Raw genomic sequence first — 13,537 nt, forward strand, 5'->3', positions numbered from 1 at the left:
AAGAGCAAGAAGGGGTTCAGATTTATCTAAGTGCTATACTCGACCTTATGCTACAGATCGAGCTACATCATTTGGTTGCTGAGTGCAGTCCTTAATAAGGTGTTGGGTGCTTCTGCACTAATAACATACATTATTGATACGCCGACAAGGCAGGTCATCATACGAGCAGCCACAATGCTGACAAGGTTGGTTAGCTTGGACAGGTGGAGCTGTAGGTGGGGGCAAGGTTGGAAGAAGAGCAACTCTGGTTCATTTCTCTAGAGGGTTACTTATTGGGTCAAACAATCTTCTTCTAAGCTGTTAGAGTTGTTATTGGGTACGGACTCAAACAATATATTGGTGTTTGGCCGAGATAAGATCTTCGACCAACTGGGTATGTTCGAGCACCTTTGCATACGATCTGGGTCATAGCATTACGACCCGGTCATAAATTTCGGTACAAAAGCCCTTGAGAAGTTTTCTAGCTTTTTAGCTTTCAATGGTGACCATCAAATGGGCAAACCTAAACAGTTGAACAAAACAAGTTGCATATTGGGCTACAGATAAACTTTCTTGGCGGAGGTCCTAAAATTCTTCATCTTTCTTTTCTAGAACATAGGCAAGAAAAATGTTATCAAAGAAAGCATCCTTGAAAACTTCCCAGGTAGTAAGGGTAGATGTGATTTCTTTCATAAGTCGCCACCAGTATTTAGCTTTACCGTTTAACATGAAAGCAACAAAATGGACTTTTTATTCTTCGATCAGATCTAAGACAGATAATATCTTCTCTATTTGTAGGATCCAGACTTCGGCTACTAAAGGATCAATACCACCTTCAAAGTATGAATGTTAAGTTTCCTAAACTCTGCTATATTGTGGGAGATAAATCGATCTGTATTTCAGAATTCAGGGATAGGGGTGGACAAGGATTGGCCTGGTTATATCCTATGGCTGCAGTAAATCTTTGGATGGCTCAAAATTTTTTTACAAATTCAGCCCTGGTCCGATGATCAGAGTTTCAGGTCGCTTAGTACGCTCTACAGATGGTGTTCCTCGCATCATTCCTACAAAATAAAGGAAGACACGAGTTGGAGGTTTAATCTTCGAAAAGAGGAGTTATTTCTTTCGTAGGTATTCTAAAAGGTTCATCTACCTAAAGCCTCAATGCAAGAGATTTAATCCACAAAATTCTGCTCTGATACCATCTGTGATATCCCAAGTGTTAACTAAGACAAATGTGTATCATATACAGATTCAGAATAACGAGTGCATGATAAAATTTATGTAGTAGAACAAAATCATTACAAATTCCTTATAAATACATATGAGTTCTAATACATACATATACTGATGCAAGAAGTGGTTGCAAAAAAAACATAAGGGTCACTTATTTCATTATGTTATTGGATTTATCAGAGTGCGGGAACAGTCATGCACTCAGACTTGTGGATCCACAGGATCCTCAAAGACTGTCAAAGGTAGGTCAACCTGCGGCTCCTCACTTTTTTCCTTACTTGGGGGAGGGGGGGCATGGAAAGAATGAGTTTTATATACTTAGTAAGGAAAATATTATTAAATTAATATTATAAGATTTTAAAAGTTAATTATTTTATCTTACCATTTAACTTTCTCGTTTATCTATCTCAAATTTTAGAAAATTATTTATTTATTAAGAAAACAATACGTTAATATAAACAATCAAATATACATCATGTCAGATAATAGAGAAAATCAAATAAATAATGAAATGTTCAGATTTTTGTATTATTCTTCGCGAAATCGTTACAACTTCTATCTCTGATGGCGGACACAGATTTTTAATTATCTAAGTAAAATAAGCAGATCAGATACAGATACAATAATTTATTTAGGCTCATTTTCGGCTAGCCAAATCATGGTACGATATATGACCATGGTCGTACTATAGTAGTGGCCTTAACAGATATCTACAGTCACGACATTACTTAGCCACGGGTGACCCCTATAGATAGTGTGACACCACTATCGTCACATGGTACGCCGTTATCCATTGAGAGTGATACTCTTATATTTTTTTAGACCAAATAGGGGAGGAGGAGGCAAATACCCCGAAGGGTAAGGGGAACAGATACTCATCAAAGATAAAAAGTCTAACGAGACACTTGAAGCAATATGCATATCAATATAGATACAGTTCGAACCATACATGCTTCATTCCACTTTTTTCTTTTTCTTTTCTTTTATATTTTTTACTATTACCGACTACATATTATATTTATTATATACAAATTTATCAAGTATCTGCAATTCACATAATATACTTGAAAATAAGAACAAGTCGACTCATATGAACACATAGACATACAAAACAGGTAAAATAACAATTATATTAATTTAGTTTATCTAAAAATACTCATTAAGAAGTCAAAAGAAATACTAGATTTCTTATCGAAATTTTGATGTTTTCTCCTTCGGCGTTCTCCTTTCTTTTTCTTCTTCTCTTAGTAGACTACTATCTCTTTCTCTCTCTCTAAATCTTTGAAAAATAAAAGAATGAAAGTATGGAGAGGAAGGGAAGGGGGAAGACAATTTATAGCGTTGTGGAACCGTTTGATTCGCACTGAGTGGTGAAATCCGGTGAAGAGAGAAAAGAAAAAGAAACTCAGCACGAAAAACAAAAGAGGAGGACCTCCTCCACGGGCAGCGGCAGCGCGCTGCCCAAGGCAGCAATGGCACAATACAGGCTAGCCTACAGGCGCACAAGCCTCTTGTTGTGCGTGCAAGGCTTAGGCGCGCTGGGCGTTGTGCACGCAAGCCCTAGGCACATAGGGTCTATCAGCGAATGCATGCTATGCAAACGGCATGCGCACAGTGTGTGACGCCTGTCTGTGCGCGAGGTGACGCGTGCACGACCCGTCTGTGTGCGATAGGATGCGCGTAGGTCTTGACCCCGCATCATGTGCGCTGGGCGCACGTCCCTTATGTGCAGGCAGGTGGAGGGGACGTGCACGTTGTGCGCGCGTCCCATGCATGCGAACAGGACTACGCGTTGGACGTACGTCCCGCGACTACTATACGGGCATGCGCGCGCGCACATTGACCAGCACTTGCACAGGCAACCTGACTCCCTGTAGGATTTTTCTTGTAGAATTTTCTTCCAAATTCGTCGTTTTTTAATTTTTATATTTAATTTAAATGAATTAGACTTAAAATAAAATAAAATAAAATTAAATAAATAAAAATCAACTAAAATTACGAATTATAATAAATATTAAGCAGTCTAAATTAATTAAGTTTAATGCGACTAAATCCCTGAATAAATAGAGTTATCATTTTAGCACAATAATAAACGGAGTGTTATAATATTAATCTCTATACAAAATTTATATTCAATTAAGTTTAGAAATTATAAATTATATTTGAATCAATTTTGAGAAAGAAACATCTCACACGTGTTTATTTTTATTGACTTGGTCATTTTTTATACTTAGTGCCGATATAACATGCTCATTTGTAATATTTTTTAATTTAATGTTTTAAATTAACCCTAAATAATAAAAATAAAATGAATCACTAAATATTATTTTTTTCTTTTCCTTATTATTTTTCTTCCACTACCTCTTTAAAAAAATAATTAAAATAAATTTTCACTAAATATTACCATGTTTTGTAAACATTTATTATATATTTATAAAAATTATAGATTAAAGTAATTTTATAAATTAAAAAAAATTAATTGCAAGTGGCAAATAGTTTTAACTCCCAAAATATTAATTTAATATAATATATAGAGGAACAAAGACCCAGTGGTAGGCTAGAATTGTTTAATGCTTTATTTTTTGAAATACACGCTGAACTGCCATTTCGGGACCGTTTCCAGGAAAATGGCGAATATTACTTTATTTTCTCTAGAATTTTTTTTTGTTTGACGAAAATAAAATACAGATCTCCATAAAAATAGGGGTAAGGATCTGGTATTCTCAAGACTACGAAGTTTGAGTTTACACTAGATCTGGATGATACGAAGTCAACTTTATCAGTCCACTACTTTTTCGACACGTGTGAATTCAGAGTCCGTCCTATAAGATACGAACGCTTTGAGGGTTTCTGGACTATTCTACTCGACGCGTTTAACTGTAGAAACTCTCCTTCTCCGTCAAACAAACTCTCATCTGTTCGCCGCCTAGTCTCTGAAGATGCCTCGCCGGAGCTCTGGAGGTTTGTTTTCCTTCAGATATTCCATTTTCTTCCTTGGGATCTATACATGTAGAATACGTTTACACGGTCGATTTATTACTCTTGTTCATTTGGTGGCTAGGGTTTTGGGATTTTCATAGGAGTTGCATGTTTGCATCACCTGAAAGGGTTGGCTTAAATAATCTAGATTTGAAGTCGTTTGATGCGTTTGGATTAGGAAAAATAGTAATTAGTCAACTCTATTTGTATGAAATTTTTAGGTGTTTCATGTTTGTCCACGGATAGGGATTTAGTTGTGTTTTTGGGGTCTGATGTTTTGGCGAATATGCTGAAGGATTTTTTTTAAGCTTGTGAAATTACTATATGTTGGCGAAAGCGTTGTGTATCATTTGAAAATGCTTAGCTGGGTTGTTCCTGCTTCTTTTATATCTTTCCTGGATCAACAAGTCTGTCTTAAAAGAAGTCTGACTAGATTAAGCTATTCCATTATGTTAAATAAGAATGGACCTATTTGGATTTTGTTTATTAGGGAAAGCCATGGGCTTTAATGTTGCTCTATTTTAAATTGCAGGAAGACCTGCCCCACGCCCAGCAGCTCGTCCTGCTCCACGTAGGCCCCCTCCTCAACCAGGTGATGATGTTTGAACTCTATACTTTGGGAGTATGCATATGTATGTTGACTGTATATGCATATTAGATAGGTACTAGGTCTATAGTAGCTAGATGGGTATGTATGTATCATGGCATGGATGCTTTTTAGTTCATACATCAAGAAGTGTGAATATACTAAAGTTTGACTTCAGACAATCATGATATTTATCTAATAGTGTTGTTTTGGTGCAGTTCACCATGCTCCTCCTCCAGCTCCTGCTCAAGGTGGTGGTGGATCAATGCTGGGTGGCATTGGTTCAACCATAGCTCAGGGTATGTAGGAAAAATATACTATTGTCAAGATAGGAGCTTCCATATTTTCCTATGAATGGGTTGCCTATAGTCTACTGAATATTAGCATATGGCTCAAATTGGTTCTCTTTTGTTACAGGTATGGCATTTGGTACCGGAAGTGCCATAGCACATAGAGCTGTTGATGCTGTTATGGGTCCTCGTACCATTCAACATGAAAGTGTTGTCTCTGAGGCTGCTGCTGCAGCCCCTTCTGCAAATAATTTCGGGTCTGATGCCTGTGGTGTTCACACAAAGGCCTTCCAAGATGTAATGGCCCCACTCCCCTCCTCCCCACTTGATCCTCCATTTATTTTTTAATTTAGTCTTTGGTAGGCAAACAGTAATGATTAAAATATTCACCGACCTTAATTCTCTTTTTTCGCTTAACTGAAGAGCAAAACAAGAAACCAGAAATGTGCTAGAAATTTGGTTGGGTTTCTTTTACTTAATATCAAATGTATTCAGAAAATTTCTGGCTTCTGGATCATTGTTTCTAAAGAAAGAAAAATTAGAAAGACCACAAGTTTGGAGTTTGTGATTTGTAGATTGTTATATAAAACAGATTTTTGAGTTAATGGTAGTGAAGCACCTAATGGCATCCACTAGCATCTGTCAATTAGCCTGAGATTAATGTGTCTCTTGTTTACATAGGTTAGTTACTGTGTAGAAAACCTATACCTTATCCATTCTTTGTGGTGCAACGATTCTTATTCATTCTTTGCTATTTTGAGTACTGTTATGTATGATATCTAACTTCCGATATTTGTTCTTCTTATTTCATCCAGTGCCTGAACAACTATGGAAATGACCTCAGCAAGTGTCAGTTCTACATGGACATGTTGACGGAGTGCAGGAAGAATTCAAGCTCTATGTTGGGTGCTTAAGTCCTATCTTAGTCTTTGACATTCAATTGGAAAAATCAGCTTTGATATGTTGCCTTTGGTTTATTGGTTGATTATAATTGAGCCGAATTCTGTGTATTAGTTAAAGATTGATCAATAATTTGAATCAGAAACTGGTGCTACATGGATTATGAAGTCTGGTTTCCATTGATTTTAAACTGAGACTTGAATGTTTTGTCAATAGCGTCTTGAACCCAAATCAAATGGCTTTTACATGATCTGGCTTTCTTTATTTTGATGGTGGTAGTGCTTATGTAGATCTGTTTGAGATTGTTTATTTCTAGTTCTAACTAATTTTTAACTACTTTGATTTTTTCTCTTTGGTAATATTAGAAACTAGGGATGACCAGTCTGAAAGTTGGTGTGGGTTTCTTTTTTTTTTTTTTGTTTTCCTTATCTTTTTGGAGATTATTGGAGTTTTTAAATTTATTTAATGTAGGTGTTCATCACTTGGGATTCTACTGAAAACTGAGTAGAATAACATGTTGACTATTTGCTATTTTTGATCTGGTCTAGGTGGGATTGGAAAATTTTAATTTGGTCATATATACATATCTATGATATATATTATGTTGTAATATAAATATATGGTATATACTTATGTAAATAAATTAGCTGGAAATCGAAGCAATTTAGGAGGTCATTCGCACACGACAGGTGGTGGGAAATCTCACCTTAAGACTTGAAAAGCCTAAAGCTATAAGACACAAGAGTATTACCTGCATATGTACCTTTCCTTTTGGTGTTTTAAACAGATTTGGAGATGACAAGAATGTCTGGATTACTTGACGTACTTTTGGATCTCTTAGACTTGAAAAGCTACAAGATACTTGGTAGGTGAAAAAGTTATATGGTGAAGAACAAGAGACTATGAATTAACAAACAACTATTACGGAGTTGGAGAGTTAGTATTATCAGCATGAGTAAATATTTTACATGAATTCTATAACTAGTCATCATAGCAATTTGTACCTATATATATATAGGTAGGTAACACACCACTCAAATATATACTTCTGTATGTATATATATATATATATATATAAGTCAGGTTGCCTTGTTAATTTAGTCATGAATAAATAATATTAGATATACTTCTTGACTTCACACATGAAATGGGAAAATTGATCTTGCCAATGGCGAAACTGCTATTTAATTATCATAAGAGTGGAGCTTCCAAAATTCCTTTGATAGATATATCCAAATAAAAGTAGTACAAAAATATTGTTCATAAAAAGACTCCCTTACCCGAATAGAAAACATACCAATATCTAATACTGCCTACCAGAACAAATTAGCACCTTTTTTTTTTGTTGAAATTGGTGCTAGCACATTTGATAATTCAAGTTGCTAGACCAAAAAAAAAAAGTGTTCCTATTTACAATCTTCACTCCTGCTCAGTTCTAACTTATAGGAAGTTTTTAATTATTTTCCTTCATAGTCTACCTTTCAAAAAGCTGATGCAAAGTTTCTTCAATGCCTCCCTATCTGGCTCAAGCTTCTCTACATTTGCCTTCACTTCCTCTGCATAAGATTCCTATAAATACAAAGAAGAGAATTGTCTGAGTCAAAGAAATGAAACAAGTAAGATGATCCGAAGATTCTAACAACCATACATATATATATATATATATATATATATATACATACCACAATGTCTTTGCGCTGCAGAAGACGATCAATCAGGTTTAGAAGAATGTCTTTGCTGTACTCCGGATGACCCTGCACGCCCATCATGTGGTCACCATACCTAATCATCTCAATACCAGTCTTATCTGACCATGCCAGCACCTCAACTTTAGCAGGCACTTCCAACACCTAGGATAAGTCGAGTTTCGTTAATTAAACGAGAAGAGAACTAAATTGTACTAAACCCAACGCAAATTGCTAATTGCAGGAAATTGCAAACTTATTGTTGCCAGTTCTTTAATATAGATGTAAGCATTACCAAGCTAATTGTATGGAGTAATTGACAAACCTCGTCTCGGTGGCACTCGATGAGAGAGAGTACACTTGGTATTTGAAGAGACGAAAATAACTTCACTGCTGGTGCTGATAAATGGATGGGTGTCACTCCAATGTCCCAACCCGACTCAGCCCTGCCTGTCTTTCCTCCCAAAGAACGCGCCATCACCTGGTTTATTTACAACCCATTTTCATCATTTCGACTTTTAAAGCAATTTCTGAGCTGTATATTAATACACACAACCCAACTGATTTCTTCTGTCCAAGTAAGAATAAGTTCAAATGGCGTATGGATCATATCTTTACCAAGGAAACACAAATAACCAAAAACAAAAAACATAAAAGATTTTCTCCAAAAAAGTAAAAAATATATACATATATATATAAAAGAAGTAATGAGTACTGATACAAAGAAAAAGACTATTCACTAAAAAACACTAGCTATAAGACAAATATGAAAAAGACAATCGTTTATTTGGGACATATTACTTTAAGGACAAACAACTGAGTCTATATGTATGATGCATGCATGTGACTCGTCTCGCTAGCGCCAGAAGCACCAGCTTAAGCCCTGCCCCGTGATTTTATGGGAGACGAGACTTTTTATCTCTGCACTTAGAACATAGTTATATCGCTGATCAAATAATTTACCTATCCTATCCACAATTACTCATGTACAAATGCATGAGTATATGAATGTTTATGATACCATCATCAATTCGCACCAAAGGGTTCTGACCATATAAATGCAGGACACACACTTTCGCATCATGCAGAAATAAAAAAGTACTTTTAAAAGAGAACAAACAAAATGAAGTGGCACCACGTGTTTTATGATATGGGACTTGCCTACCAACAATCGTTATCTGCTTACTGCTATAATATATTAAAATTGTGGCTGTGCAGACCCTTACCATATTCAGCTACATGTGCCCTCTTATTCAACGTTCAATTGTAGACATACAATATACTAAAATTATTAGTATAATCGAGTAATCTAGCGCTCAATCATGTAGGTTGAAATCATGCTTATCATGTTTATTTGTATAAATTCCAGACATGATGAGTGAGGGGGCGTGCCGTTCACGTGAAAATCTATCGTGTTCTATCAGAAATAAGCAATATTGCTGCATACGAACAAAGCAAACTAGGTTGTTTTCAATATACATCTATCAAAGAAAGAGAAACACAGATGGAGGAAACCAAAATATACTCCTACGTGGTGGAATACCCATATCAGCATTGTGTTGAAACATTATCAACATATTTTAATAATCATATTCTTTCGTCCAACTTCGCACGCATAACATTAAATGATTATAGAAGAATAGACATGACAAACGGACGGACAAGATTCGGAATAAATCAGCCACAAGGCCACATCACTGCAGGAAAGAAAGAAAAATCCTATAGTTTGTCTTTTCTTTGAGGGTATCAGGCCCCAGTTAACTTCGATTACTGACAGACAACATTTATACAGGCTGCTAGAAAGAAATTGCATCACATATATGGCATCTCCGTTCCTAGAGTTTATGCTAATAAGGATCAAGTTCAACAAATGGTCCCCAACTAGGACCCAAGTCCCACCACTTAAAAACAATCTGGAACGTGATCGATATCAGAGTAAGGAAACCATCTAATTTAATTTGAGGACTTTATATGTTGTAAAATAATTGCAGAATGATAGCTGGTCAGATTTTACTGCAACCAAGTACAGATAACGGGAAATTAGCAAGGGAATAGCACCGACATGGATTCCAACAAGACTTTTTCTAGGGAAAAATGGAGCTTTGACAGACAGATCAAACGACTATGGACGACGGTCCCACTTGCTTCCAAATTGAAAAAGTTAACTCATTGTGATGCTAAAATGGCGCTTCGAAATAGTCACCTTTCTATAATAATTACTCACTATTATATAACAATTAGACAAAATATTATTATCAAAGATCAAAAAATTTGTTGCCGGGACATACGTCTCCGCTATCCCATAAAACATTCCGAGTCTAATTTCCCTTCTATGTTCGGCATATGTATCATATGGGATTTGACCGTAGACTAGGGTAACCCACCCGTCATGATCGACTGCAAGGCAGCCTTCTGTCAACAAAAAAGAGATTCAAATCGTCTATAGACTGAAGAAAAAAGGAGAAGTCTACAAAACGCAATGGAGCGTTTTTGTATGACCAGGCGCGTGGGTGGGCATCCATTTCCATGCTGTCTCACTGCCAGCTTTTAACAATTTAACAAACACTTTCCACCTGTGATTGACGCAGCTCTTCAAGTGCATCCCGATGGAACACTTAGCGAGCCACTCCAGCCCAATCGCAAACAGGATTATGAGAGAATTTAAACACGTGATTCCGGAATTTTTGTTGTTACAGAGTTAAACGCTGGCGTTTTACCTGAGTGGTAATTTGACCTACAAGGTGATTATATTATCACTTTGGATGATTTCGAAGAAAGAGTCAAATTGGGACGAGAACAGCTGGCTGTCCTGCGTTCTGCCAGAAATAAGATTATATGTTGGGGTCTGTTTGGTTCGGGTTCTTTTCCTTTGTTAAAAAATTATTTTATTTTTTTATTATTAAACTATGAGTCAATGACTTATAAGGGATTTTACTTTTGAATCTCACAAAAAAAAAAAAAGTGAATTAAGAAAGCATTTTATTCATTTCTAACAAATATTTTTTAGAAGTGAAAAACACTTAAACAAAAAGATTTGTTAAGAACTTACAATTTTTTAAAAGTGAAGTATAAGATCATTTTCACTGTTAACAATTTTATAAAATTTGTTTGAGGACTGAGACAGCTTGCTCCTCGGGAAAGAAGAAGAAAGAAAAAGATTAAGCACATGAAGCAAACTTATCAAGTAATTTTCTGGAAATTGATTTTTTTTTTGTTTTAAATATTCTGCTGTTCTCAGATTCTGATGATCTGATCTCCTTGAAATTTTAATCTTCATTTAATTTAAAACACAGTTTTCAAATGTTATTGTAAACTGCAGATTTTCTCTGGTTAAACCGAACCCATCCTCGTCACTAACTAGATTTCGTCGCTATACACAAAATAGCGACATGTATAAGTAGTAATGGATACTAAACAGTAAATTTGATATATATCTATATATATATATATATACAAACAAAGGCGGAAAAAGAAGGAAAATGAGTCCGAAAAGAACAAGAAATACCTGATGGCCGAAACAAACGCCGAGAACCTTTTTCTTCATGGAGTCCAATTTCTTCAGCAGCGTGATAAGCCTGCAGATCCAAGGATCATCGCCGTGAGCATCATTGCAGCTTCCAGTAATCACAAATCCATCGTAGCTATCGATCTCATCCTCTTCAGGGAACTCGCCGGAAGCCACGCGATAAACTAACCAAGTCTCTCCTTCCTCCGCCAGCATCCTCACGAACACACCAAAATATCCTCCGTATTTCTTCTTGACATAATCGGAATCCTCCGCGCACAACAGGACAGCGTACCTCTTTCCCCCCATTCTTCTCCCTCGTTTTTCCCCCCTTTGGACCGAAATTACGAGAATGCTCGATTGCAGAGAGAGAGTGAAGGAAAGCTTTGCAGTCGTTCGACGTTTGGACTTCTGTTTCAAAATCTTTCTCTCCCTAAATCAGAGCTATTAGGAAGAGAAAGATACTCTCTCTCTGTGTCTGTAATGGAGGTTTTAGAGGAAAAACGGGTTGGGGTAGATACAGCAGGGAAAGAGAGTCATTTATATACAAAAATTACGGACGTCTGTTCGAGACGTAAATTACAATATTGCCATAATAAATTTGGCTTTCCAAATTTGTCCCTCTGTATATATATATATATATTTATCTAATATTGGATACACGTTTTAAATATATTGTTTATTTTCTCATGATTTGTTTCCTTTTTTGTTTAGAAACTTTTTTTGTCTGATTTTTTGAATATTGTATTCGATTTAATTACTTTTAACAATTTTTTGACTAAAATTTACTGTAATAATTAGTGAAATCTAATTATCTTATGACCAAAATGTAAAGATATCATATATTGTTTCCCATTTTTTTTGGTTCTTAATAAAAAAAAAAAAAATCAAGAAAATCATATTTTATAATTTTTTATAATTTTTCAGATTTGGGTTTTTGTAATTTGAGGGGATTAATTGACACATTTAATTTTTTTAATTAATATATAATATATATTACAATTTTATTACTTTCAACGTATATAAAATGTTTGTTATCTTTTACTTATATCTTAATAATTTGAATATCATACTTTCTCTGAAAATAAGTTCTAAGCATTACCATTTATTATGTTGGTAAATAATTTCGATTTAGGTCTAGCATTAATGGGGCTCGCCTCAGTCATGTCCGAATAAAATTAAATCAAACATTACGAAGCCTTCTCAATTTTAGACTTAGCCTAATTTATGTAATTAGCCTCTTGTCACGAGTTTAATATTATTATTTCATATTTTTATAGAAACCAATTAACAAACACTATAATTAAGAGAAACACATGCACTAGTCAAGAGAACACTTCATAAATAGATCATATCATGGTGTTTCTCCATGGTAATATGACAATATAGTATAAATGATTAAAAAGTTGACTCGTTGATTCCTAAAAATGACAAATAATAATAAATTTAGAAAAATATATAATCCTGGCTTCTTAAATATATGGAAGCACTTCAAAAGATGCAAAATGCATAACATAAATAGTTTTTATTGATTCTACTAAAGATGAGAATGTGTAAGACAACTATAAGTGAAAATAAAAACTATGTACAGTTAGATGATGAGACAAAAAAAATAGTGGTTATATATATAGATATATATATTTTATAATCTCATACATTCTCATGATAACTTGTTTATCTAACATTAAGTACTATTTTAGGCAACATCAAATGCTACTTAAATACTTATATAATAATAAGTGCTAAATAAGTGATTTTGTAGCGTTAGTCACGAGGGTGTTCTAGATATATATAGTTAGATAAAGGAAAAAGAAACAAGTTAAATGAGCTATACATTTAATTTGGTCTATACAATGTCTCGACTATTTAGATAAAAGAGTTAATTGAGCTCTTCTCGAGCTTGAGGAAGTCTTATAATGCCCGTGGGCAGATGATGATGCCAATTGACGAGGTAGTCGATACAACAATTGTCCTCCCAATTTATATGGATAGTCTTAACCTCTGAGTCATAAATATAATATATTTAAAAATTTTTTATTGTGGTGCATGTCTAGGTAGATTCATTATCTTCTTTTTTAGAATATCTAGGTAATGACAAGATAGTTAATATCAAGAACAATCTTCCTGATCCCATGTAATCTTACGACCAAACAAAACATTATTGAAACTAAACAAGAAACACACACAATTTGCCCAATAACTGCTCTACCTAAACCACCAAAGTTAGATGCATCAATATTAACCTTAAACCAACCATCTAGTGAGACACTCCAACCAATATCTAGGTAATGAATATGGCTCCTACTAACAGGACATTGACTGTATTTAGCATGAGTCGTCTTGAATTTCAAAGTGAGCCTTAGGATTTTCATACTCG

General features: G+C 34.9%; 2 protein-coding genes across 2 annotated transcripts; one reads left to right on the top strand and one right to left on the bottom strand.

Annotated features, from left to right (window-relative positions):
- Nucleotides 1–4,021: 4,021 nt before the first annotated feature.
- Nucleotides 4,022–6,137, top strand: LOC110819114 (uncharacterized). Its single transcript, XM_022048188.2, has 5 exons — nucleotides 4,022–4,176; nucleotides 4,727–4,786; nucleotides 4,999–5,079; nucleotides 5,198–5,367; nucleotides 5,886–6,137. The coding sequence occupies exons 1-5, from the start codon at nucleotides 4,155–4,157 to the stop codon at nucleotides 5,982–5,984; spliced, it is 432 nt and encodes a 143-aa protein (XP_021903880.1). The 5' UTR covers nucleotides 4,022–4,154; the 3' UTR covers nucleotides 5,985–6,137.
- A 1,039-nt stretch (nucleotides 6,138–7,176) lies between these two features.
- On the bottom strand, nucleotides 7,177–11,675 carry LOC110819018 (gamma-glutamyl peptidase 5-like). The gene is made up of 4 exons (XM_022048097.2): nucleotides 11,161–11,675; nucleotides 7,981–8,136; nucleotides 7,653–7,820; nucleotides 7,177–7,539 (listed from the first exon to the last, which is right to left on the bottom strand). The coding sequence occupies exons 1-4, from the start codon at nucleotides 11,467–11,469 to the stop codon at nucleotides 7,438–7,440; spliced, it is 735 nt and encodes a 244-aa protein (XP_021903789.1). The 5' UTR covers nucleotides 11,470–11,675; the 3' UTR covers nucleotides 7,177–7,437.
- Nucleotides 11,676–13,537: the final 1,862 nt, after the last annotated feature.

This window comes from Carica papaya, chromosome 6, assembly GCF_054855325.1.
Source record: "Carica papaya isolate Zhongbai chromosome 6, ASM5485532v1, whole genome shotgun sequence".
Taxonomy (NCBI): domain Eukaryota; kingdom Viridiplantae; phylum Streptophyta; class Magnoliopsida; order Brassicales; family Caricaceae; genus Carica; species Carica papaya.

Coding starts and splice junctions, on each gene's coding strand:
- LOC110819114 (XM_022048188.2), top strand. CDS start 4,155: ATGCCTCGCCGGAGCTCTGGAG. Junction 4,177..4,726: donor GCCTCGCCGGAGCTCTGGAG/GTTTGTTTTCCT, acceptor TTTAAATTGCAG/GAAGACCTGCCCCACGCCCA. Junction 5,368..5,885: donor ACACAAAGGCCTTCCAAGAT/GTAATGGCCCCA, acceptor TATTTCATCCAG/TGCCTGAACAACTATGGAAA.
- LOC110819018 (XM_022048097.2), bottom strand. CDS start 11,469: ATGGGGGGAAAGAGGTACGCTGTCCTGTTGTGCGCGGAGGATTCCGAT. Junction 8,137..11,160: donor GCGTTTGTTTCGGCCATCAG/GTATTTCTTGTT, acceptor TAAATAAACCAG/GTGATGGCGCGTTCTTTGGG. Junction 7,540..7,652: donor TGCAGCGCAAAGACATTGTG/GTATGTATATAT, acceptor TTGTATTTATAG/GAATCTTATGCAGAGGAAGT.